General features: G+C 53.3%; 1 protein-coding gene and 1 long non-coding RNA gene across 5 annotated transcripts in view; one reads left to right on the top strand and one right to left on the bottom strand.

Moving 5' to 3' along the window:
- MAP4K1 (mitogen-activated protein kinase kinase kinase kinase 1) overlaps positions 1-24,133 on the bottom strand; it is a 28,956-nt gene extending 4,823 nt beyond the window's left edge. Inside the window, exons 1-30 of one of the 4 annotated variants that reach the window (XM_007996700.3) lie at positions 24,034-24,133; positions 23,265-23,384; positions 23,036-23,093; positions 22,826-22,916; positions 21,662-21,726; positions 19,811-19,866; positions 19,667-19,714; positions 19,486-19,528; positions 19,322-19,394; positions 18,064-18,195; positions 16,702-16,764; positions 16,510-16,591; positions 15,386-15,502; positions 15,075-15,153; positions 13,275-13,333; positions 13,154-13,197; positions 13,028-13,075; positions 11,347-11,389; positions 10,747-10,909; positions 10,588-10,670; positions 6,958-7,042; positions 5,736-5,812; positions 5,584-5,644; positions 3,175-3,283; positions 3,015-3,073; positions 2,713-2,816; positions 1,990-2,164; positions 1,602-1,664; positions 1,303-1,392; positions 1,148-1,218 (exon numbers count right to left, since the gene is read on the bottom strand). In XM_007996700.3, the coding sequence (XP_007994891.1) occupies positions 1,148-1,218; positions 1,303-1,392; positions 1,602-1,664; positions 1,990-2,164; positions 2,713-2,816; positions 3,015-3,073; positions 3,175-3,283; positions 5,584-5,644; positions 5,736-5,812; positions 6,958-7,042; positions 10,588-10,670; positions 10,747-10,909; positions 11,347-11,389; positions 13,028-13,075; positions 13,154-13,197; positions 13,275-13,333; positions 15,075-15,153; positions 15,386-15,502; positions 16,510-16,591; positions 16,702-16,764; positions 18,064-18,195; positions 19,322-19,394; positions 19,486-19,528; positions 19,667-19,714; positions 19,811-19,866; positions 21,662-21,726; positions 22,826-22,916; positions 23,036-23,093; positions 23,265-23,363 (2,340 nt within the window). In that variant the 5' untranslated portion in view covers positions 23,364-23,384; positions 24,034-24,133. Of the gene's footprint in view, positions 1-1,147; positions 1,219-1,302; positions 1,393-1,601; positions 1,665-1,989; positions 2,165-2,712; positions 2,817-3,014; positions 3,074-3,174; positions 3,284-5,583; positions 5,645-5,735; positions 5,813-6,957; positions 7,043-10,587; positions 10,671-10,746; positions 10,910-11,346; positions 11,390-13,027; positions 13,076-13,153; positions 13,198-13,274; positions 13,334-15,074; positions 15,154-15,385; positions 15,503-16,509; positions 16,592-16,676; positions 16,765-18,063; positions 18,196-19,321; positions 19,395-19,485; positions 19,529-19,666; positions 19,715-19,810; positions 19,867-21,661; positions 21,727-22,825; positions 22,917-23,035; positions 23,094-23,264; positions 24,006-24,033 lie in introns of those variants that run through there. The other 3 variants (XM_073016517.1, XM_037991630.2, XM_037991631.2) reach the window with 3 other exon arrangements.
- Positions 2,834-7,210, top strand: LOC140711863 (uncharacterized). Its single transcript, XR_012093177.1, has 2 exons — positions 2,834-3,084; positions 6,930-7,210. It is a non-coding gene; the product is annotated as an uncharacterized lncRNA (long non-coding RNA).
- Positions 24,134-24,443: the final 310 nt, after the last annotated feature.

Genomic DNA, 24,443 nt, shown 5'->3' with positions numbered 1-24,443 from the left:
AAAACACCGTCTCTACTAAAAATACAAAAATGACCTGGGCGTGATGGAGTGTACCTGTAATCCCAGCTACTCAGCAGACTGAGGCAGGAGAATCACTTGGACCCAGGAGGCAGAGGCTGCAGTGAGTTTGGATCCTGCCACTGCACTCCTGGGTGACAGAGCAAGACTCTGCCTCAAAAAATATATAAAAATGGCCAGTAGTAGTGGCTCACGCCTGTAATCCCAGCACTTTGGGAGGCCGAGACGGGCGGATCATGAGGTCAGGAGATCGAGACCATCCTGGCTAACACGGTGAAATCTCGACTCTACTAAAAAATACAAAAAAAAACTAGCCAGGTGAGGTGGTGGGCGCCTGTAGTCCCAGCTACTCGGGAGGCTGAAGTAGGAGAATGGCGTAAACCCAGGAGGCAGAGCTTGCAGTGAGCCGAGATCGCGCCACTGCACTCCAGCCTGGGGGACAGAGCGAGACTCTATCTCAAAAAAAAAAAAAAAGCCTGGCATGGCGGCATGCACCTGTAGTCCCAGCTACTAGGGAGGCTGAGGCAGGAGAATTCCTTGAACCTGGGAGGCGGAGGCTGCAGTGAGCTGAGATCACGCCACTACACTCCAGCCTGGGTGACAGAGTGAGTGTGTGTGTGTATACATATATATATATATTAGATCAGGTGTGGTGGCTCACGACTGTAATCCCAGCACTTTGGGAGGCCAAGGCGGATGAATCACCCCAGGTCAAGAGTTCAAGACCATCCAGCCTGATGAATGTGGTGAAACCCCGTCTCTACTGAAAATACAAAAATTAGCCAGCTGTGGTGGTGCATGCCTGTAATCCCAGCTACTTGGGAGGCCGAGGCAGAATTGCTTGAACCCGGGAGGAGGAGGTTGCAGTGAGCCGGGATCGCGCCATTGCACTCCAGCCTGGGCAACAAGAGCGAAACTCCGTCTTAAAAAAATAAATAAAAATAAAAATAAAATAAAAAATAAATCCTCAGGCAAAGAAGGGGATCTGTCTGAACTGAAATTGGAAGATGCTTCCCCTCCAGGACTTCACATTCTGACTCAGGAGTATTCGGAGCCCATCTGATGAACGTGATGATGTGATGATGGAGGCTGGGGGACAGCGATGTGGAGTTTGGATGGAGGGGCTTACCTGATCCGAGCCTAGAGCCCACACCTGCACTCCATGCTTCCAGAAGGCCTGAAGCTGACCTCCAACCATAGCTGGGGAGAAAGCAATGCCCGTTACCCTTGGGGATCACCTGAGTCTCCACCCCTGATCCTGGGCTCTCCTGTCCCTGCACAGACCCACGGCCTCCACCGCTTCCGTCATGGGGATCTCAGGTGTGCGAAGTCCCCGAACTGGGGACCCCTCCGGGGTCACCAGCTTCAAAGAGCCTGGAAGGAGATAGACAGTTTTAAGAACTGTGAGCAAGGCTTAGAGGGTTACTAAGGGACCAGTCCATAAATTCAGTGTCAAAGCTATGTAGGACAGGGGCAAGGCCGATAGGGGCTCAGGGGATTCTGAGAAGCACAAGTTCGGAGGCAGAGATCTAGGGACCGCAGCTGGAGGGGTGGGGAGGAAGGGGAGGGAGGAGGGTTCTTACCGTCCATCAACACCATCACCATATCCTCCTCTACCTGGGTCACCTGCACTGGTCCCTTATGCTCTGTTTGGGGGGGATGGGTTAAGGATTGACCCCACCCCATTCCCCTTTCCCCACACCACCCCCAGAAGGCCAGTACCTCTGCCTTAGCCACTGCCTCAGTTCCCAAGCAAGTGGGCTAAACCTCGCCCACCATCCCGGCCCCACCCCATCATCAGTCTCCCCAATTAATTAAAACCTGCCATTCTCCCTTTCCCACTCCTCCAGCCCTTTCTCAGGCCGGTAGTGCGTCGGGCTAAGCGAAGCCCCGCCTCCAGCCCCGCCCCTCCGAACCTGATAAGCACCGCCCCCAGCAGCCCCGCCCCCAGAAAGACTCCGCCCCACTCACCGGTGCTCATCTCGCCCAGCCAGCAGGAGAGCGCGCCAAAGCGCACCGTGTGGAAGAGCACCGACTTCCCCGGCCGCCCGGGGCTCACACCGATGCACACAGCGGGCAGCTCAGAGCCTGGCCCGGTCAGCAGCGCGAACACGGACAGAGGCGTCGGCAGTGGGAATAGCACCTGCTGCGGGCCGCACAGGGAGGGGCGGGCTAGGGGGTGGTCCAGGGCGGGGCCTCAGGGGGCGTGGCTTGGAGCCGGCCTGGGACTTCCGAACCAGGGCGCTGAGTCTTGGGAGATGCCGACTAGAAATGTCAGGGGGTAAGGACTGGTGCCTCCGTGAAAACGGGGGGAGTGGCCTCCGAGTGGGTGTGGCTTCCACGTGGGGGCATGCCACCTTGGCGGCAGAGGGGCAGGGCCCCAAAGATAGCAAAACCTGCTTAGAGACTCAAAGGGACAGGCTCTAAATGGGCTGTACTAGGAGACCCAGGGAGTGGCAGCATTGAGCCTGAGGAATAATTAGGCCCAGGTGTGAGGGGCGGCGCTTAAGGATCAGGATGGCCTCAGAAGGGCGAGGCTCCAGCGCACACCGCGCAGGTGGGCAGGACCTCGGAGGATTGAGGTGGGGCCTCGACGGAGGTGGGGCTTCACGGAGCTCTTGATAGAAGCGCAAAGGGTGCAAGGCCTTAGCCACCCACGCCTCAGCGTTCCCAGCACCCTCCCAAGCCCCTTACCCGGACGAGCAGGAATTTGTTCATGGGCTGGTACCACTGAAGCAGGACAACGGACGTCTCCAATGCACCGCACAGGAACGGGCCCCCAGAGCTCGCACCCTCCGCTGTGGCGTGGGCAAGGATGAGTCAAAATCAATGCCCTCTACCCTCCTCGCCACCCTCCCACAAAGCCCACACTACCACCCATCTTCTGGGTTCTGGACACATTGCCTTAACTCTGTAACCTCAGGTGGATGCAGCTCAAGCCCCTCCTCTGGCCCGGCCCCGCCCACTCTCTGCACACCCGTGAAGCTCTCTCTCACCCACACAGCACGCCCGGCAGCCTTTGGTGTCCTGGATCTTGGTGGAAACCATGTTCTTCCTGGAGAACAGGTAGGCGTGAAGAGGGGTAGGACAGCAGGAGGCAGGGGGACATGGGGGGAATTATAAGGCTCTGTGGTGCCATTCACTGGGAGCTGGTACCTTGCCAGTAGGCGGTGGGGGCTAATGTGAGCGATGGGGTTTCCTGCTCTGGTCTCTTTCCGTTCCAGCAGGCCCAGGATGCTATGAGAATACAGGTGGGGGGTCTTTCCTGCAGGGTGTGTGTATGGGGGGGGAAGCAGGCAGTTATAGGATCCCATCTACCACTTCCTTTCCTCCATCCCTTCCCTCAGCCCCATCCCTTTGTCTGAGACTCCCAAGCCTGCAAGTCTCAAGTACTTTTCATTCATTCATTCATTTCTCACTCCACATAGATTAAAGGCTCATTGTAGGCCAGGCCTGCTGTGCTTGGCTCTGGTGAACAGTGATGAGCATAATAAATATGTTCCCTAACCTCGTGGTATTTGTAGCCACATCAGAAACTCTGGACACATAACCAGCCAGATGAAGTTACACATATTACAAAGTTTTAGAATAAACACATCTAGAAAATCTTCTAGTTTGTCATTACAGATGTGGCTTTCACTAACTCATGAATCCTATTTGGCTTGGTGTTTCCCCCAAAACTAGACATTATTTCATTTATTTTTATTATTATTTTAGACAGTCTCGCTCTGTCACCCAGGCTGGAGTGCAGTGGTACAATCTTGGATCACTGCAACCTCTGCCTCCTAGGTTCAACCAATTTTCATTCCTCAGCCTCCCAAGTAGCTGGGAGTAGAAGTGTATGCCACCAAGCCCAGATAATTTATGTATTTTTAGTAGAGACGGGGTTTCACCATGTTGGCCAGTCTGGTCTCCAACTACTGACCTCAGGCGATCCACACGCCTCGGCCTCCCAAAGTGTTGGGATTATAGGTGTGAACCACCGCACCCGGCCTATTTATTGTTATGTTTGAGACACAGAGTCTCATTCTGTCTGCCAGGCTGGAGTGCAGTGGCATGATCATGACTCACTGCAGCCTCTAACTTCTGGGCTCAAGTGATCCTCCCACCTCAGCCTCCCGAGTAGCTGGAACCATAGGTGTGTGTCACCACGCCCAGCTAATATTTTTAATTTTTAGTAGAGATGAGGTCTCACTATGTTGCCCAGGCTGATCTAGAACTCCTGGGCTCAAGCAATACTACTGCCTTGGCCTCTTAAAGTGCTGGGATCACAGGCATAAGCCACTGCACCACCTGGTCCGGATTTTTAAATCTATAACTTGCTCACTCTATCTTAGTAAAGTACGGAATAAGTTCTGATTGTCATCTGAACGTGAAAGCTGTTTAAAGACTAACTTAGGGCCAGGCACGGTGTCTTACACCTGTAATCCCAGTACTTTGAGGGGCCGAGGTGAGTGGATCACCAGGTCAGGAGTTCGAGACCAGCCTGGCCAACATGGTGAAACCCCCGTCTCTACTAAAAATACAAAAAATTAGCCGGGTAGCCTGCAATCCCAGCTACTCGGGAGGCTGAGGCAGGAGAATCGCTTGAACATGGGAAACAGAAGTTGCAGTGAGCCGAGACTGCACCACTGCACTCCAGTCTGGGCAACAGAGTGAGATTCCATCTCAAAAACAAAAAACAAAAAACAAACAAACAAAAAAAGGACTAATTTAGGCCAGGTGCAATGGCTTACGCCTATAATCCCAGAGCTTTGGGAGGCCAAAGCAGGCGGATCACCTGAGGTCAGGAGTTTGAGACCAGCCTGGCCAACAGGGTAAAACCCTGTCTCTACTAAAAATACAAAAATTAGCCAGGTGTGGTGGCACGCACCTGTAATTCCAGCTACTCAGGAGGCTGAGGCATGAGAATCACTTGAACCCGGGAGGCGGAGGTTGCAGTGAGCCACTGCACTCCAGCCTGAGCAACAGAGCGAGACTGCCTCAAAAAAATAAAATAAAATAAAATAAAGACTAATTTATTGTAGAAACTACTTCAAATTTTTTTTTTTTTTTTTTTTTTTTTTGAGACAGAGTCTCGCTCTGTCACCCAGGCTGGAGTGCAGTGGCGCAATCTCGGCTCATTGCAAGCTCCGCCTCCCGGGTTCACGCCATTCTCCTGCCTCAGCCTCCCGAGTAGCTGGGACTACAGGCGCCCGCCACTGCGCCCGGCTAATTTTTTTCTATTTTTTAGTAGAGATGGGGTTTCACCATGGTCTCGATCTCCTGACCTTGTGATCTGCCCGCCTCGGCCTCCCAAAGTGCTGGGATTACAGGCGTGAGCCACTGCGCCCAGCTACTACTTCAAAATTGACTTGAGAGGTGAGGACTATTGTGAACCCCATTTTCCAAATGGAGAAACTGAGGCTTGGGGAGCACGGTGAAAAAGTGGCTGGGATTTGAACCTAGGACTTTGTGACCAAGGAGTCGAAGTTTTTTTTTTAGCTTTCCCCATCTACTTCCCAGCCCCCCAACCCTTGACCCCTTAACCTCCGACCCCATCCCACCTGCTACCCACAGCCAGACCTGAGAGAGACATGAGAACGTTGTTGATGGAGTACACCCACGTAGTCCGGCTAGGAAAGAGCTGCAGGGAACGGGAGAGATGGCTCTGGTGACACCCCAGCAACCCCCGACTCCAGCCCTTGCCCTTGCCCTTGCCCGGTATGGTTCCTCACCATCTCCAGCGTGGCCTCCTGGTCATTCCGGTTCAGGATGAAGATGCCTTCCTCTGCCCCCAGGAGCAGGTGCTGGTCTGGAGGCACAGACAAGGATGCTGGGACCGACTTCATCCTCGGGGACCTCCCAGATCCCCACCTGACCTCAAACACTGACACTGTGGACCCAGCTCTGACCCTCTATTCTTTCTCCAAACCAATACTCCCAGCCTCTGTTTCCCCAAACAAACCCAGAGCAGACGGTCCCTCAAGCCAGTCTCATTCTCCCTCCTTTTGACTACCCATATTCTGGTGGTGTTTTCATCTCTGCCCCACTGTCTTCTGAACCCAGCTGACCCCAACCTTAGACCTGCCCCCCAAAATAGTCCTCTGATTGCCTCCCCTCTTTCTCCCCAGTTCTGATACCCTAATGCCAATCCTGTCTTAACATTGACCTTCAAACTCAGACACCCCCAAATAGGACTTTTTCTGTCTAGTGTGAGCTGTTCCTTTAACACTGACCTTGTCTTCATCTCTTTGATCTCTAGATTCTGTCCCTTTCTGGCTGCATCCTAATCTCTAAAATTCCTCACCCCAAAATGCTGCTCCTAGTCTCCCTATCATTAACCTCCAGCCGTCCATCTCTCCTGCGCACCAAACTCTAACCTTTTTGTTATATTCTGACACTCCTGGCCTCTGAATTCCAATATTCCTAGTTTCACTGTCCAACTCATCCCTCTACCCATTTTTTTTTTTTACCCTTTTTTTTTTTTTTTTTTTTTTTGAGACTGTTGCCCAGGCTGGAGTGCAGTGGCATGATCTCAGCTCACTGCAACCTCCACCCCCTAGATTCAAGCAATTCTCCTGCCTCAGCCTCATAACTGGAATTATAGGCACGTGCCACTATGCCTGGCTAATTTTTGTATTTTTAGTAGAGACGAGGTTTTACCATGTTGGCCAGGCTGGTCTTGAACTCCTGACCTCAAGTGATTTACCCCGCCTCAGCCTCCCAAAGTGCTGGGACTACAGGCGTGAGCCACCGCACCTGGCTGCCCTCCATGCATCTTTGATCACCAAATCCTGAGTGAAAGGACAAGCTCCGCCCCTGTTTCAGCCTGGCCATGCCCCAACCCCATTAAGTTCCTCCCTGTCCCTGCCTTTGTGCCTTCCTTAGGCTCCTCCCCATCCCTACTTCTGCTCCCCTATTCCCTGCAGGATCTCCTTGACCCTCCAGAATGCCCACCCTTGGTGGAGGGATGTGTCCAGGCGGCTGTGCTGTGGATCCGGAGGGGGCAGCCATTGAACAACTTTACCAGAAGGGCGCATCCCTGGGCAGGTCGCCACGGGGCCAAGCAGCAGATCCGGCAAAGAGAGCAGGGAACAGGAAGGGGCAGTGGTTAAGACTCTGGAGCAAGAGTGCCAAGGTTCAAATCCTGCCTCTTACCTTGGTGCAATTTCCCATAATCTACCCCATAATATACTTCTTCATATATTGAGTTTTCTTTTCAGTTTGTTATTTTTTTTGTTATATATTTCTTTTTCTACTTTTTCCTCCACTATCCTAAATCATCAGCATTTTTTTTTTTTTTTAAGATGGATTCTCGCTCTGTTGCCCAGGCTGGAATGCAATGACATGATCTCACCTCACTACAATCTCTGCTTCCCAAGTTCTCATGCCTAAGCCTTCTGAGCAGCTGGGCCACAGGTGTGCGCCACCACACCCAGCTAATTTTTGTATTTTTAGTAGAGATGGGGTTTCGCCATGTTGCCCAGGCTGGTCTTGAACTCCTGGCCTCATGTGATTCACCTGCCTCAGCCTCCCAAAGTGCTGGGATTACAGGCGTGAGCCACCACTGCCAGCTATCAGTTTTGTTTTTGGAGATGGAGTCTCACTCTGTTGCCCAGGTTGAAGGGCAGTGGTGCAATCTCAGCTCACTGCAACCTCCGCCTCCCGGGCTCAAGCAATTCTTCTGCCTCAGCTTCCTGAGTAGCTGGGATTACTGGTGCACAACACCACGCCTGGCTAATTTTTGTATTTTAGTGGAGACAGGGTTTCGCCATGTTAGCCAGGCTGGTCTTGAACTCCTGACCTCAGGTGATCCGCCTGCCTCAGTCTCCCAAAGTGCTGGGATTATAGGCATGAGGTACTGTGCCTGGCCAGTATATATATAATTCACTATGCTATGTATTTCATCTTTTAATCATTTCCAGTACTGGAAGATAAATTATACATACTTTTAGCCGGTAACTGGCCAGGGACGGTGGCTTATGCCTGTAATCCCACCAGTTTGGGAGGCCGAGGGGGGAGGATCACTTAAGCCTAGGAGTTCAAGACCAGCCTAGGCAACATAGTGAGACCCTGCCTCTATAAAACATTTTTTAAAAAATTAGCCAAGCTGGGTCAGGCTTGGTGGTTCATGCCTGTAATGCCAGCACTTTGGGAGGCCGAGGCTGGCAGATAACTTGAGGTTAGGAGTTTGAGACCAGCCTGGCCAACATGGCAAAACTCCATCTCTACAAAAGATACAAAAATTAGCTGGGCGTAGTGGTGGGCACCTGTAGTCCCAGCTACTTGGGAGGCTGAGGCAGGAGAATCGCTTAGACTGGGGAGGCAGAGGTTGCAGTGAGCCAAGATAGCACCACTGCACTCCAGCCTGGGCGACAGAGCAAGACTCCATCTCAGGAAAAAAAAAAAAAAAATTCGCCAAGTGCATAGTTCCAGCTACTAGGGAGGCTGAGGTGCGAGGATTGCTTGAGTCTCCGAGGACAAGGCTGCAGTGAGCCATGATCGCACCACTGCACTCCAGCAGCCTGGGTGACAGAGCGAGATCCTATCTCAAAAAAAAAAAAAAAAACTAGATAGTTCTAATTCATTTTATGCATTTTTTGGCAAATTTGATCCCACAAAGGTACATTATCACAACACTGACTATGTGTGTAGGCATTATGCATGTATGTAAAAACACTGAAACTTCCTGAATAAAGAGATGTTCTTTTTGTACATCTCCATTTATGAGAGATAAAATTTCTTGAGATCTTGGTTCTTCGGACAACTGCATATGTGATGGTGACTCGTGGAGGTTTTGATGGATCTCGTCAAAAGACTCTGACTTCTGGGCTCAAGCAATCCTCCTACCTCAGCTTCCCAAGTAGCTGGGACCATAGGTGTGTGCCACCATGCCCAGCTAATTTTTTAAATTTTTAGTAGCCAGGTGCGGTGGCTCATGCCTGTAATCCCAGCACTTTGGGAGGCTGAGGCAAGTGGATCACCTGAGGTTGGGAATTAGAGACCAGCCTGACCAACATGGAGAAACCCCATCTCTATTAAAAATACAAAAATTGCCGGGCGCGGTGGCTCACGCCTGTAATCCCAGCACTTTGGGAGGCCGAGGCGGGCGGATCACAAGGTCAGGAGATCGAGACCATCGTGAAACCCCGTCTCTACTAAAAAAATATAAAAAAATTAGCCGGGCGCAGTGGCGGGCGCCTGTAGTCCCAGCTACTGGGGAGGCTGAGGTAGGAGAATGGCGTGAACCCGGGAGGTGGAGCTTGCAGTGAGCCGAGATTGCGCCACTGCACTCCAGCTTGGGCGACAGAGCGAGACTCCGTCTCAAAAAAAAAAAAAAAAAAAAAAAAAAAAATTAGCTGGGCGTAGTGGCACACACCTGTAATCCCAACTACTCAGAAGGCTGAGGCAGGAGAATCGCTTGAACCCAAGAAGTGGGGGTTGCAGTGAGGTGAGATCTGGCCACTGCACTCCAGCCTGGGTGACAAAGCGAGACTCTGTCTCAAAAAAAAAAAAAAAAAAAAAAATTACCTCAGGTGGTATGCACCTGTAGTCCCAGCTACTCCAGAGGCTGAGGCAAGAGAATCGCGTGAATCCGGGAAGCGGAGGTTGCAGTGAGCTGAGATCACGCCATTGCACTCCAGCCCGGGTGACAATGGGAGACTCCGTTAAAAAAAACTTAAGCCGGGCACAGTGGCTCACACCCATAATCCCAGCACTTTGGGAGGCCAAGGCCAGTGGATCACAAGGTCAGGAGATCAAGACCATCCTGGCTAACACGGTGAATCCCCGTCTCTACTAAAAATACAAAAAAATTAGCCAGGCGTGGTGGCAGGCCCCTGTAGTCCCAGCTACTCGGGAGGCTGAGGCAGGAGAATGGCGTGAACCCGGGAGGCGGAGCTTGCAGTGAGCCGAGATCGCGCCACCGCACTCCAGCCTGGGCAACTGAGCAAGACTCCGTCTCAAAAAAAAAAAAAAAGCTGGCTGGGCATGGTGGCTCATGCCTGTAATCCCAGCACTTTGGGAGGCCAAGGCAGGTGGATCACCTGAGGTCAGGAGTTCAAGACCAGCCTGACCAACATGGTGAAACCCATGGTGAAACCCTGCCTCTACTAAAAATACAAAATTAGCCGGGCATGGTGGCGCATGCCTGTAATCTTAGCTAATCCAGAGGCTGAGGCAGAAGAATCACTTGAACCAGGGTGGGGGAGGTTGTAGTGAGCTGAGATCGTGCCACTGCACTCTAGCCTGGGCAACAAGCGAAACTCTGTCTTAAAAAAAAAAAAAGCAGAAACAACAATCCTGCCTCAGCCTCCTCAAAGGTATTTATATGACCTTGGGTAAGCCACTTATCCTCTCTGTGCCTCAATTTCCCCATCTGTGAAATGGGGGATAATGTCTCTGTGATATCTTCTTCACTCGGTGAAGCTTTATGCCATGTAATGACAGGAGATCAGTGTAGGCACAGAGAAGTGCTCAACAAATATCACCTGTTGTTACTGTCCGTCCTGTCACCCCCCTCCCCACCTCACCAGGCGAATCCAGCCCCGTCCAGAGGTGCAAGTCCTCAGCAGAGCTGAACCTCACCTTTCTCTTCATCTTTTCCTTCTTGGGGGGCAGGAGTGGGGGTTTGTCGAGCTCCCGGGAGGGTGGGTTCCAGAGTGAGGGTTCTGAGAGGGGTTAGGGGAAAATCAGCCCCCAAGACCCCCCACTCCTCCCACCCTCCACCCTAGCCTGTCCCTTTACCTGAATGGGCGGTGAGATGGGGGCTGCTGGTGGATGGGGGAGGCCCAGGACGGGGGCTGTGTGGTGGGGGCCCACTGGCACACCGGACCAGCACCCCTGGGCTCAGCTGCCCATCATCCCCCATACCCCCAGGACCCTCGTCTGATGGAGAACGGAACTTGGGCTTTGGAGACAGGAACAGAGCGTGGGGAAATACATCAGATGATCTCAGAGAGGGCACCCTTTTGCAACTCCAGTCCCTGCCTCCACCAGAACTAACAGCCATGGCTCTGACCCTCCCCCACAACATCTTGCGCCCCCTCCAGCCTTCCCCGGACACCCCCAGCCCGGACATCAACACACTTCAGAAACTGATGGGTTAATGTTGGATATAGCAGGGGCTTCCTAGGACCAGCTACGGACCAGTGTCCAAGAGGCTAAATATTTTGACTCCCACCCTGAGGTTGAGGGATGCCACTTCCAGATCCCAATGTAGCCACCATCCTGGTCTCCCCGATTCCCTGCCCTGGAGATCCCAGTATCCCAGCATCTAAGGACCTGGCCTCCTGGCACCCAGTGGCCCTGGGGCTCCATCCTCCCAGCTCTGGCCCAGGGCCTTACCTTGGGGGGAAGTGGAGGAGGTATGTCCTCTGCAGGGGTGGGGCTGAAACACAAAGATGGGCTAAATAGTTGGGGGCCTGGGGAACAAGGACCCGGGGAAGATGGCGTGGTTCTGAGCTGGAGGCCTGGGACTGGGGTCTGAGGTTAGGAGGATTAGGGGATGGCTGGTTCTGGCCGGAGCTGAGGATTAAAGGATTAATAACCAGGCCGGACATGGTAGCTCATGCCTGTAATCACAGCGCTTTGGGAGGCCAGGGCAGGAGGATGGCTTGAGCCCAGGAGCTCGAGACCAGCCTGGGCAGCATAGTAAGACTTTGTCTCTACAAAAAAATTAAAAATTAGCCAGGCATGGTAGGTACACCTGTGAACCCAGCTACTCAGGAGGCTGAGGTGGGAAGATTGCTTGAGCCTGGGTTGAGGCTGCAGTAAGCCGTCATCACACTCCTGCACTTAGCCTGGGTGCCAAAACAAATCATGAGTTTGAGACCAGCCTGGACAACATGGCAAGACCCCATCTCTACAAAAAATGATTAGCCTATTTCCAAAGAAAAGACTAATAACAGTAACAGCAACTCTTGGAGGTGGCGTGCTGACAGTGCGCCACGGCTTTGCACCTGTACACCACCTAGTCACACAGGTGACATCAGCGCAGGGGCCCCGCTCTCCAGGTGCTGGCGCCGCACAGGTGCTGGCGCCGCACACAGGCAGCCGCACATGATGGGAGGAGCGAGTGCGCGCACCTGGAGCCTGACTCCGCCTGTGGGCTGGGGAACATGGCCCGGGCTGACTGTTGGGTCTGGATCTGGAGCTCAGCATCTGGCCTTTGGGAAATTTCCAGGTGCCAAGGTTCAGCCCGAGGGCAGGCAAAAAGACAGGAAAAGCTGAGGGCTGGGGCTGAAGGCTGGGGGTGGGTCTGGGGTGAGAGTGACATTCGGGAGGAGTGTGAGACTGGGATGTGGCTGAGGGTCCAGGGTCGTGGAGGACAGGTGGGATCAAGTCAGAGACTGGAGCAGCAGCACATACTAGAAAGAACTGGGGTCAGCTCTGGGGTGGAGAGCAGGTGGGGGGCTGACGTTGGGGGTCAAGTCAAAGATTGTATAAGGAGATGGAAGCAGGCCAAGCGCCGTGGCTCACGCCTATAATCCCAGCGCTTAGGGAGGCTGAGGTGGGTGGACCATGCGGTCAGGAGTTTGAAACCAGCCTGGTCAACATGGTGAAACCCCGTCTCTACTAAAAATACAAAAAATTAGCCGGGTGTGGCGGCAGGTGCCTGTAATCCCAGCTACTCAGGAGGCTGAGGCAGGAGAATCGCTTGAACCCAGGGTGCCGAGGTTGCAGTGAGCTGAGACTGCGTCACTGCACTCCAGCCTGGGCCACATAGTGAGACTCTGTCTCAAAAAAAAAAAAAGGTGGAAGGAAAGTAGGAGCTGGAGCTGGAGTTGGGATCAGGCTGGGGGTCAGGGGTTGGAGGTGAAGGGTTAAGGGAGGTGGTTAGGGAACAGGGTCTAGGTAGCTGGGCAGAGGGGCTGCATCAAGGGTCTAGTCAGGGCTCAGGGCTCGGGGCTAGAAGAAAGGCAGGGGTGCAGCGGGGTCAGGAGTGGAGGAAAGGTCACATCAGGGGCTTGTAGGAAGGTGGAGGCTGAGGTGAGGCCTGTGGAGCTGCAGGCAGGGCCTCACTTACATGTCCACGTCGTCATAGTCATCGTCGGAAGACTCTGACTGTTGCTCCCTGAAGGGTGACGGGTATGAGTCTTGGGGGCCTTGCCCACATTCCAGCCCCCTCCCCATCCTCCCTGGGGTCCCTGACCTGGGGCTGCTGCTCCTGAGGTCTCGGGGGGGTTGTAGGCGAGCCTGTGGGGTAGGAAAAGGGTCAGCAGTGGCCTCAGGGAAGCAGGTGGTGTGGTGGGGAGTTGGGGGCAGCATCTCACGGTGTTGGCTGGGGGTCTGGTCTCCATTCCTCGGAGCTTCCTGAACTCCATGTGCCGCCCTAGGATGTGTGGGGGAAGATAACCCACTGTGAGATGGGGGCAAGGGGTAGTGAGATGGGCTTAAGAACAGAAAGAGTAGAATTGGCCGGGGGGGTTGCAGTCAGGATCTTAGGGACTGCAAAGGATTTCAGGGAACTGTCCCTTAGGGAAAGGGGTCTTGGTTTACAGGGACCTCATTTGGGGGTCAAGTTTGGGATCAAGACCGGGTGCAGTGGCTCGTGCCTATAATCCCAGTATTTCAGAAGGTGAGGTGGGTAGATCGCTGGAACCCAGAGTTTGAAACCTGCCTGGACAACTTGGCGAGAACCCATCTCTACAAAAAATGATTAAAAATTAGCCAAGTGGCTGGGCACAGTGGCTCACTCCTGTAATGCCAGCACTTTGGGAGGCTGAGGCAGGCAGATCACCTGAGGTCAGGAGTTCAAGACCAGCCTGGTCAACATGGTGAAGCCCCGTCTCTACTAAAAAAAAAAAAAAAATACGAAAATTAGCCGGGCATGGTAGTGTGCATCTGTAATCCTAATTACTCGGGAGGCTGAGGCAGGAGAATCACTTGAACCCAGGAGGCAGAGGTTTCGGTGAGCCAAGATCGCACCATTACACTCCAGCACTCCAGCCTGGGCAACAGAGTGGCAGGGCAACAACAATAACAACAACAACAACAAAAAACAGCCAGGGCAACAATAACAACAACAAAAAAAGTTAGCCACATGTGGTGAATAAGCCGGTAGTTCCAGCTACTCAGGAGGCTGAGGTGGGAGGATTCCTTGAGCCCAAGAAGTTTGAGGCTGAAGTGAGCTGTGATCACGCCACTGCACTCCAGCCTGGGGGACAGAGCAAGATCCTGTCACAAAAAAATAAACAAATAGCCGGGCGTGGTGGCTCACGCCTGTAATCCCAGCACTTTGGGAGGCTGAGGCGGGTGGATCATGAGGTCAGGAGATCGAGATCATCCTGGTTAACACGGTGAAACCCCGTCTCTACTAAAAATACAAAAAGTCCCAGCTACTCGGGAGGCTGAGGCAGGAGAATGGCATAAACCTGGGAGGCGGAGCTTGCAGTGAGGCGAGATCGCGCTACTGCACTCCAGCCTGGGTGACAGAGTAAGATGCCGTCTCAAAAAAATAAATAAATAAATAAACAAATAAATAAGCTTTGGGATCAGGAAGCTGGGGGCTCAATATAGTTACAGAGGTTTTCGGGATCCGTTTGGGTATTGAGGTTCTGATGAGATTTCTGAATTTCTGAGGTCTCCCTGGGGACTCTATGGTCCTCTTGCTTTTTTTTTTTTTTTTTTTGAGACGGTCTCGCTCTTGTCGCCCAGGCTAGAGTGCAGTGGCACAATCTTGGCTCACTGCAACCTCTACCTCACAGGTTCAAGCAATTCTCCTGCCTCAGCCTCCTGAGTAGCTGGGACTACAGGCGCGCACTACCACATCCGGCTAATTTTTGTATTTTTAGCAGAGACGGGGTTTCACCCTGTTACCCAGGCTGGTCTCAACATCCTGACCTCAGATGATCCCCCCACCTCAGCCTCCCAAAGTGCTGGGATTACAGGTGTGAGCGACCGCGCCCAGCCTCTACGGTCATTTTGTAGGTCAGGTGCTGATGAGATCGTCTGGGGTCTCTTATAGGATCAGATGATGCTGAGGATCTCTGGTGGCCTGATGGTAGGGGAAGGGGGTCTCTTAGGTCTATTATAGGGTCAGGTGTCCCCAGAGGTAAGGATTCTCTACTCACGACAGCAGTCTGCATCTGGGATCCCCAGAGAGCTGGAGCGGTGGGTGGATCTGATCCGCCGAGGGATAGCAGGGGGTAGCTGGGCAGAGGGGCAGCCATGTCAGGGCTCAGGACCTCCAAGCAGCCCCCTACCCTGCCCGGGGTCCATCTGCTTTCCTGTAACCCTCTGGGCACACAGCCTTGTACCAAGCTCCCCATCCTCCCTGCCTGTTCTCCCCCTAAGAGAGGCAGCGGGAAGGCACTGCCGGCAGCAGGCACAGCCTGAGAAAGATCACGAGGTCCCCAGTGCTCTTGTCAGCCAAGGCGCTCACCTCAGGCTCCTCATCCTCAATGTCCCCAATGGAGGGTCCTTTCCCAGGATTCTTCAGTTTGTCAAGAAGATCTAGGATCAGGCCTCGATTCAGCCCAGGCTGGGATACCAGTTGATGCTGGGGGAGGGAAGAGGTGTCCGTATCCAGAGGGCTGGAGTGGATAGAGAGGGCTAGTATGGACAGAGAGGGCTGGTACAGGGCCTTGGGGACTAGACTAAAGGAATCTAGCTGGGGAGAAGGTGCCAGTGGATGGAGAGGGCGGGGAAATCCAGGGAACTGTCAGAGGTCTGGGGTATTCTTTTTTTTTTAAGACAGTCTCACTCTGTCACCCAGACAGTGGCACACTCTAGGCTCGCTGCAACCTCCACCTGCTGGGCTTAATTGATTCTCCTGCCTCAGCCTCCCAAGTGGCTGTGATTACAGGCTCGTGCCACCATGCCCAGCTAATTTTTTTTTTTTTTTTTTTTTTTTTTTTTTTTGAGACAGGGTCTCTCCCTGTCACTCAGGCTAGAGTGCAGTGGCGCAATCCTGGCTCACTGTAGCCTCCGCCTCCTGGGTTTAAGTGATTCTCCCACCTCAGCCTGCCAAGCAGCTGCGATTACAGGCACGCGCCACTACACTCGGCTAATTTTTGTGTTTTTAGTAGAGACGGGGTTTCACCATGTTGGCCAGGCTGGTCTCAAACTCCTGACTTCAAGTGATCCACCTGCCTCAGCCTCCCAAAGTGCTGGGATTACAGGCATGAGCCACCGTGCCCAGCCGGCCTGGGGAGTCTAAGAAATTTTTAGGAATTAGAAGAATTTATATTTCTCAGAGCAGGGCTGGGAGAATTCCACAGTTGTCTTGGAAGAGACTGTGGTTCCCTGGGGATTCAAGAGGACACTCAGAACAAGTCTTGAGTCCTTTGGGAATTTGTGAGTTCTGGCAACTCAGGGGATTTGGGAAAGGTTTGGGGTATAGCCCAGAGGGTCTCTAGTGGTGGACAGTGGTCCTGGGAAATTCTGAGGCATTAGGGACTTTGGAAGGCCACGGGGACTCCGTGGAACGAAGTTCTCCATGTCCTCGGGAGTTGTGGAAGGCCCCAGGGAATTCTGGGCTGAGGGTCTTGGGGAAGGGAGGGTTACACTGAGCATCTTGGTGGCGCTGGGTCGTTTCTTGGGGCTCTTAGTCAGGGTGACTTTGATGAAGTTGTGGAAGGCAGCGGACCTTGGGAAGAAGAAGCCAGGTTCTGGGTGAGGGGACCAGAGACCCTCCCATCAGGCCACCCAGCCCCAGCCCCGCCCTCACTCACCCTCCCTCCTGTCACTCTCTCGTACCATTTGCCTTTTTCCTTCAGTCGGGGAGGCTGGTAGCCACTCTTGGTCATGAGGAAGAGAACTCTAGAATAGTAGGGAAAGGATACGGGGTTCAGACCTTCAAGGGGGCCAGACCTCATGGCTTGAGGGGTTCCTAGTAGCATTACGGTCAGCAGAGGGCAAAGTGAGAAACAGCATGGAAGTGAGGTTCGGGTTTTACAGCGCACCAGGATACCTCTCCTAAGGGAAGCCGCTTTTGGCGTGGTAGAGCTACAGCAAGGCCAGGTGCAGTGGCTCATGCCCGTAATCCCAACACTTGGGGAGGCCAAGGCGGGAGGACAGCTTGAGCCCAGGAGTTGGAGACCAGCTGGGGCAACATAGTGAGACAAAAAAAAAAATTTTTTTTAATAGCTGGGTATGGCAATGTGGGCCTGTAGGACCAGCTATGTGAGAGGCTAAGGCAGGAGGATCATTTGAGCCCTGGCATTCAAGGCTGAAGTGAACTACGATGGTGCCACTGCACTCCAGCCTGGGTGACAGAGCAAGATCCTGTCTCTAAAAATAATAATAATTAATTAATTAATTTTAAAAATATCTGGGCGTGGTGGCTCACACCTGTAATCCCAGCATTTTGGGAGGCCAAGGCAAGTGGATCACCTGAGGTGAGGAGTTCGAGACCAGCCTGGTCAACATAATGAAACCCCATCTCTACCAAAAAATACAAAAATTAGCCAGACGTGGTGGCGCGCACCCGTAATCCCAGCTACTTGGGAGGTTGAGGAGGGAGAATCACTTGAACCTGGGAGGCAGAGGTTGCAGTGAGCTGAGATCATGCCACTGCACTCCAGCCTGGGTGACAAGAGTGGGACTCCATCTCAAAAATAAATAAATATATAAAAATTAAAATAAAAGATAGGCTGGGTGCTGCAGCTCACGCCTGTAATCCCAGTACCTCGGGAAGCTGAGGTGGGCAGATCATCTGAGGTCAGGAGTTTGAGACTACCCTCGCCAACATGGTGAAAACCCATCTCTACTAAAAATACAAAAATTAGCCAGGCGTGGTGGTACACACCTGTAGTCCCAGCTACTTGGGAGGCTGAGGCAGGAAAATAGCTTGACCCCGGGAGATGGAAGTTGCAGTGAGCTGAGATTGCGCCACTGCACTCCAGCCTGAGTGAGAGAGCAAGACTCAGTCTTAAAAAATAAAAAATAAAATAAAATGTTAAATTAAATTTAAAAAATAGAGCTGCAGCATGTGCCAAGGTAGGCTCAAGTGGCGATCCCTCAACTGGAGGTTCCTGGGATGGAAGGCAGAAGCTGAGAGTGGGCTTTGGGCCAGGGCTGGACAGGATCTCTGGGCCTGGGGACCCCACACCTGCCTACCTGAGAGGGTGCACATCGAAGAGCGGTGGCTGTAGCTCGGCCAGTTCGATGGCCGTGATACCCAGGGACCAAATGTCACACAGCTCATTGTATCCTCCCTTCAGGGCCACGGCTGCCACTTCTGGAGCCATCCTGGGGGGAGATACACTCAGAGAGCCAGAGGTGGCAAGGGGACAGGAAGGGAAGGAGGGGCAGAGAAGGAGAAGGAGTTGAGGGGAGATGCAGCACACGGAGTCAGACGGAGAGACAGAGGGACAGGAGTAAAGACAGACACAGGCAGATGAAGACGGAGATGCAGACTGGGCGCGATGGCTCACACCTGTAATCCCAGCACTTTGGGAGGCTAAGCAAGGCAGATGATTTAGGCCCAGGAGTTTGAGACTAGCCTGGGCAACTTATCAAGACCCCACCTCGGCTGAGCATGGTGGCTCTTGCCTGTAATTCCAGCACTTTGGGAGGTCAAGGCAGGCAGATCACGTGAGGTGAGGAGTTTGAGATCAGCCTGGCCAACATGGCGAAAGCCCGTCTCTACTAAAAGTACAAAAATTAGCTGGGTGTGGTGGCAGGCGTCTGTAATCCCAGTTACTTGGAGGCTGAGGCAGGAGAATTGCTTGAACCCGGGAGGTGGAGGTTGCAGTGAGCCGAGACTGTGCCACAGCACTCTGGCCTGGGCAACAGAGCAAGACTCCATCTCAAGAAAAAAAAAAAAAAAAAAAACACCATCTCTACACAAATTTTTAAAAAATTAGTCAGGTGTCATGGTGTACACCCGTGGTCCCAGCTACTCGGGAGGCTGAGGTGGGAGGATCTCCTGAGCCCAGGAGTTCTAGGCTGCAGTGAGCCATGACTGTGCCACTGCAATCCAGCCTGGGCCACAGTGGGGCTGGAGGTACAGTGAACCTGTCTCTAAAAACAAAACAAAATGAAAAGACAGAGAGGCAGAGAGAGAGTGAGAGACAAACAAAGAGACAGAGAGTGCTACAAACTGAGCTACAGGAAAGAGACAGAAATGGATATGGAGGGACAGATAAATCAAGATAAAAACCAACACAAGCACCTAGAGCAACGGGCAGAAAAGGGCACAAAACGAGAGAGAAAAGTGGAAAACTCAAGAGACACCCAGAGAGAATGAAAGACTCTTCCATGGAGAAAGGAAGAGACAGGGAAACGAAGCCAGGAAGGAGGATCCCGGGGAACCACGGTGGGAAAAACCACTGAGCCCCACTCCACCCCTAGCTGCCCGCTGGGCACCCCTCACCAGTAGGGTGTCCCAATGAAAGACAGGCGTCTGGCCAGCGTTGCCCCGATCTGGGCCGAGATGCCAAAGTCAGCTGGAAGCAGAGGGAGACATAGTGATCTGGGGTCCACTGCGCCTCCAGCCGCCCAGTCAGCCCCCCCTGCTCAACCCCCAGCCTTACTCACCCAATCTGACCTCCCCAGCATCATTGATGAGGATGTTAGCTCCCTGGGAATGAGAGGGGGTATGGGAGGCTGTGGAGACTCTTTCCCTACAGCTGAAACTACCCTGATCCCTGAGTCCCCGAAATGCCACGCCCATCTCCTGGGCCCCACCCCCAACAGCACCCCTGCACCCCCAGACCACCTTGATGTCTCGGTGTATCTTCTTCTGTGAGTGCAGATAGGCCAGTCCCTGGGGAGAAGGGTGGACAAGGGGACTGTGAGTGTCTGGGGGCTGGAGTGGGGCCCCCTCCTCTCCTCTTCCCAGAACACCCAGGCCTCTCCTTACCTGCAGCACTTCCCGGCAGACATAGCCAATCTGGAGCTCTGACAGGGAGCCTGTCACTGCAAAGGTCACCCCGGCCAGGCCAGGCGTTGGATGGGAGCCAGGGAACCTGGGCTGGGGAGTCCTGCCCGCCCCCACACCAGCTAAGAGGGTGCCATAGGGAGAGGGGAAACAGGATGGGACCAGTGGGAGGGGGAGATGGTGGGGTGGTCAGCGACAGAAAGAGGCAGCGATGCAAATAAAAGAGGCCAATAGGGCTGGCGCGGTGGCTCATGCCTATAACCCCAGCACTTTGGGAGGCCGAGGTGGGTGGATCACTTGAGGTCAGGAGTCCAGGACCAGCCTGGGCAACATGGCGAAACCCTATCTCTACTAAAAATACAAAAATTAGCCAGGCATAGTGGTGCATGCCTGTAATCCCAAGTACTCAGGAGGCTGAGGCAGGAGAATTGCTTGAACCCAGGAGGTGGAGGTTGCAATGAGCCGAGATCGTACCACTGCACTCCAGCCTGGGCAATAGAAGGAGGCTCTGTCTCAAAAAAAAAAAAAAAAAAAAAGAAAAGAAAAGAAAGAAAGAAAAAGAAAAAGAAAAAATAAAGAAAGAAAGTAAGCAAGATAAGTAGAATATGATGTAGTTCCTCAGACGCTGAAAGACAAAAGGAAGAAACATACAGCAAGAAAGGGGTGCGTAGGAGGGGCTATGACATTTCACAGAGGTGGTCAGTCAGGGCTGCTCTCTGAAGGTGACAGCAGGTGAAGACGTGAGGGCTCCCACTCTGAGTGGGACCAGCCACAGCAAGTGCAGGGTCCCAGGTGGGACAGTTCCTGGTGGGTCTGGAAAGCAGCAAAGGCGGTGGGGTGGAGTGGAGGAGGAGGAGGAAAGTGGGAGGAGGTGAGGTCGGCCAGCCTGGGGTGGACCCTGATGAGGAGTCTGGGCTTCTCCTCCGAGAGAAATGGAAGCTGTAGGAGGGCTCTGAGCAGGGGCGTGATATGACTTTGCAAAATAAGGAAAGGCACAGAGACACAGAGACAGAGAGAGACAGAGAGAGACAGAGAAACGGGGGCAGATCACACATGAGACATACAGAAGGAACAGGATTGAAAAAAACAAAAAAAATGAGACAAAGACAGAGGTCAGAGGCCAAAATGTGGGGAGACAGATTTAGAGAGAGACTCAGAGGATGACGAGGGAAGAACAACACACAGGCGGAAAGACAGAGAGACAGAAAGAGGCCGTCAGACATTAGGTCTTACACACCAGCTGTGGGATTCACTTCCTTTCTGTGGACCTCAGTTTCCCTGAGGACTTCTCAATGAAGTCCTTCCTTTTCTAACATTTGAGGTCTAGGGTTGGAAGGAATCAGAGGTTTTCTGCCTTCCAGATTCAAGTGATTCTCCTGCCTCAGCCTCCCAAGTAGCTGGGATTACAGGCATCTGCCACCACACCTGGCTAATTTTTTGTATTTTCAGTAGCGGCAGGGTTTCACCATGTTGGCCAAGCTGGTCTTGAACTCCTGACCTCAGGTGATCTACCTACCTCGGCCTCCCAAAGTGCTGGGATTACAGGCGTGAGCCACCGCACCAGGCCCAGCAGTTATATTTTTTAAAATAATAAAATAAAATAAAATTAAATTAAATTAAATTTTAAAAAGCCAGGCACGGTGGCTCAAGCCTGTAATCTCAGCACTTCAGCAGCTGAAGGCAAGAGGATCAGCTCAGCCCAAGGGTTTGAAATATGGCCCAGAAAGACAGTTCCTGTGAGATACACACACAGAGACGGAAGAGGTGAATTCGGGTCGGGGTTGGGGGGTGGGGGTGGGAGGGTTGCCTGGGTCCCCTTGTGCTTTCTCTAACCTTGGTAGATGTCCTGGAGAGAACCAGCCCCACAGAATTCCATGCAGATCCAGAGTTTCTGCAACCTGCAGTGTTTCAAGAGTAAGAATAATAATAGCAGTAATACATTATTATTTGCAGGAAAGTCCCTGGTTTGCTTCTGTCTTGTTCTAGATCAGTAAGAACTTTAATGTAACAGCGCTCATCACTCCATCTCTCCTTGTCTACCAGAGTGAGGTGGTTTCATTCCCGTTTCACAGACAAGGAAGTTAAGGCTCAGAGAGGAAATGTGAGTTCCGGGGCAAGTCAACTCAAACCTAGACCTTTGGGCGGGACCCCTCTGCCGTCCCACGCCAACCTAGGAGGTAGGGCAGAGATCTCACGGGTTGTGGAGATTTGGAGGGGACAGAGGGGCCCAGGGCACCTGTTCTGGGGAGCAGAGGTCATTATTGGGACATCTGGAATATTAATTTGGGGATCAGGGAATTTAGAAGTTTATATTAAAGGAGCAGAGAGTGGAACTGGGGGAGCCAGAGGGCAGAATGATGAGAGCTTCGTTTCTAGGGAGTTGATTTCAAATTCAGTTACTATGAAGGGATCAGTTTGGGGTACTCTTGATCAGAAATGGGAATTCTGGATTGGAGATTAGAGGCTGCTCTGGTCAGAAAAGTGGGACTTAGGAGTGGGGATCAGGGTAGGGTTAGCCCAGTCAAAAATGGGGGTCCAGGATGGGAGGTTGGGTTATGGTGAGAAATGGAAGTTCAAGGTTAGAACTCAGGGTGCCAAGGCCAGGCACGGCGGCTCACACCTGTAATCCCAGCACTTTGGGAGGCCGAGGCCAATGGATCACGAGGTCAGGAGTTCAAGACCAGCCTGGCCAAGATGGTGAAACCCCATCTCTACTAAAAATATAAAAATTAGCCGGGCGGGGTGGTGGACGCTTGTAATTCCAGCTACTCGGGGGTCTGAGGCAGAGAATTGCTTGAACACGGGAGGCAGAGGTTGCAGTGAGCCGAGATCATGCCACTGCGCTCCAGCCTGGCAACAGAACAAGACTCCATCTCAAAAGAAAAGAAAAAAAGAAAGAAAGAAAGAAAGAAAAGAACTGAGGGTACCCCCGTCAAGAAATGGGGGCTCTGGGTTAGGGGCTGGGCTGGGTGCCAGGGTGGGTCTGAGGTTCATCACCAGAGATAACTCCCATGGTAGGCCACGATGTTGGCGTGCCGGCAAGTTTTCAATATGAGGATTTCCTTCTGAAGGGTGGAGACATCATCATCTGTGAGGAGGGTGGGAGAGAAAGGCAGCTCGATGGAGAGAGCTACGAGGGAGGTGATCCCAGTGTCCCAGGAGGCGAAGGTGGGGATGTGGGGAAGGAGCCCCGGGTTTCCTCCTCACCAGGTTCCATCTTCACCATCTTCAGTGCCACCAGGTCCCCTGTCGCCTTGTCTCGAGCCTTGCAAAGGGGAAGTCGGCAGTCAGGCAGGCTCCATTTGCCAGAGTCCCTCCTCAGCATCCCTGAGTCAAGGTCAAGGACTGGGACCCCCTCTTGCAGCCTCCTCCCTACCGAGGCCTCGCCTTAAAGGCCACTAGTTTGAGGGTGTTGGGGACAGAGGGGTTTTCTCACCTTAAAGACTTCCCCATATGTGCCGCCACCCAGTCGCTGCAGCAGGTCGTAGTGGTCCCGGGGGTCTCTACTGAAAATGTCCGGATCCACGAGGTCCATCCCTGGGGGCCGGAGCTGGGCCTGCGCCCAGGGGCCAGCAGGGCCTCAGGGCTCAAGTTCTGGCACCTCCCTCTGTCCCCAGAAGCCCTGCACCCGCCTTGCCTCCGCGGGCTGTGGCCTCCCCCCCCTCCCCACTCTCGCTTCCTGCCCCAGCTGCACTGCACGGCTGTGAAAAGGACTCCACCCCCCGTCCCCTGGGCGCTGAGAGCCTCTGAGGGGCAGCTTGTCTTGGGACCCAAGGGACCATCCTCAACCTCCAAGGCCCAGGGCTGGATGTAAATGTGATGCAAATGATCTTAATCGTAACTGGATTGGAGGGGGGTGCCTTAGAACCCCCGCCCCCGTCTCCTAGGTAGTGTCTAAACCTCTACTGGGTGCTTGAAGGTTTGGCCACAACCCGAAGGCGGCAAGTCTGCACAGGGATGACTACGCAGTGTATATGCCTGTTCACCTGTCACATACATGCACTTGGGTTACCTCCTCTGCACTGGGCGGCCGTGTAGACGTGTAGATGTGCATCTGCCTAGATACCTGTGTGCACAGTACACACGTGGAGGTACCCAGCGCATATACCTCCACATGCATGGCACATAACTGCATTTTCTATGCTTGCAGTGTACAAAACCTATACATAATATATAATTGATGGCAGTACAGATGGGACCCTCACCCTCAGCTCCAAGACCGGAACCTAATGGAGACCGGGCGCGATCCGGCGAAGTCCAGGAGCCCTCACCCCAGCCCCTGCCCGGCAGAGCACAATAGCTTTGTGGGACCCTCTTCCTGGAGCTGGGGACCAAGGGCCGAGACTTGAAATTGGATCCTGGGCGCTCAGGATCCTGCACCATGCGCCCAGGCCTGAGGCGAGAGGGACCTCAGAGAACATCTCCCTCGGGACTTGGCCAATGCCTAAACGGAGGGCTGCTGCGTGCATTCCCGCACAGCTCCGGGGACTTATGGGCGCGCGCAATATAACGCGCGCGCACGCCGCCAGAGCTCCGGCTGCTTCCCAATGAGTTCGCGCGCGCACGCTCCCGCGCCCCCGGCACTGGAACTGGGTCTGTGAGGCCCGGGAAAAGC

Source organism: Chlorocebus sabaeus, chromosome 6 (assembly GCF_047675955.1).
Source record: "Chlorocebus sabaeus isolate Y175 chromosome 6, mChlSab1.0.hap1, whole genome shotgun sequence".
In the NCBI taxonomy this organism is placed as follows: Eukaryota; Metazoa; Chordata; class Mammalia; order Primates; family Cercopithecidae; genus Chlorocebus; species Chlorocebus sabaeus.
The sequence above is the reverse complement of the archived record's forward strand: the minus strand, read 5'-3'. Positions and strand labels throughout refer to the sequence as shown.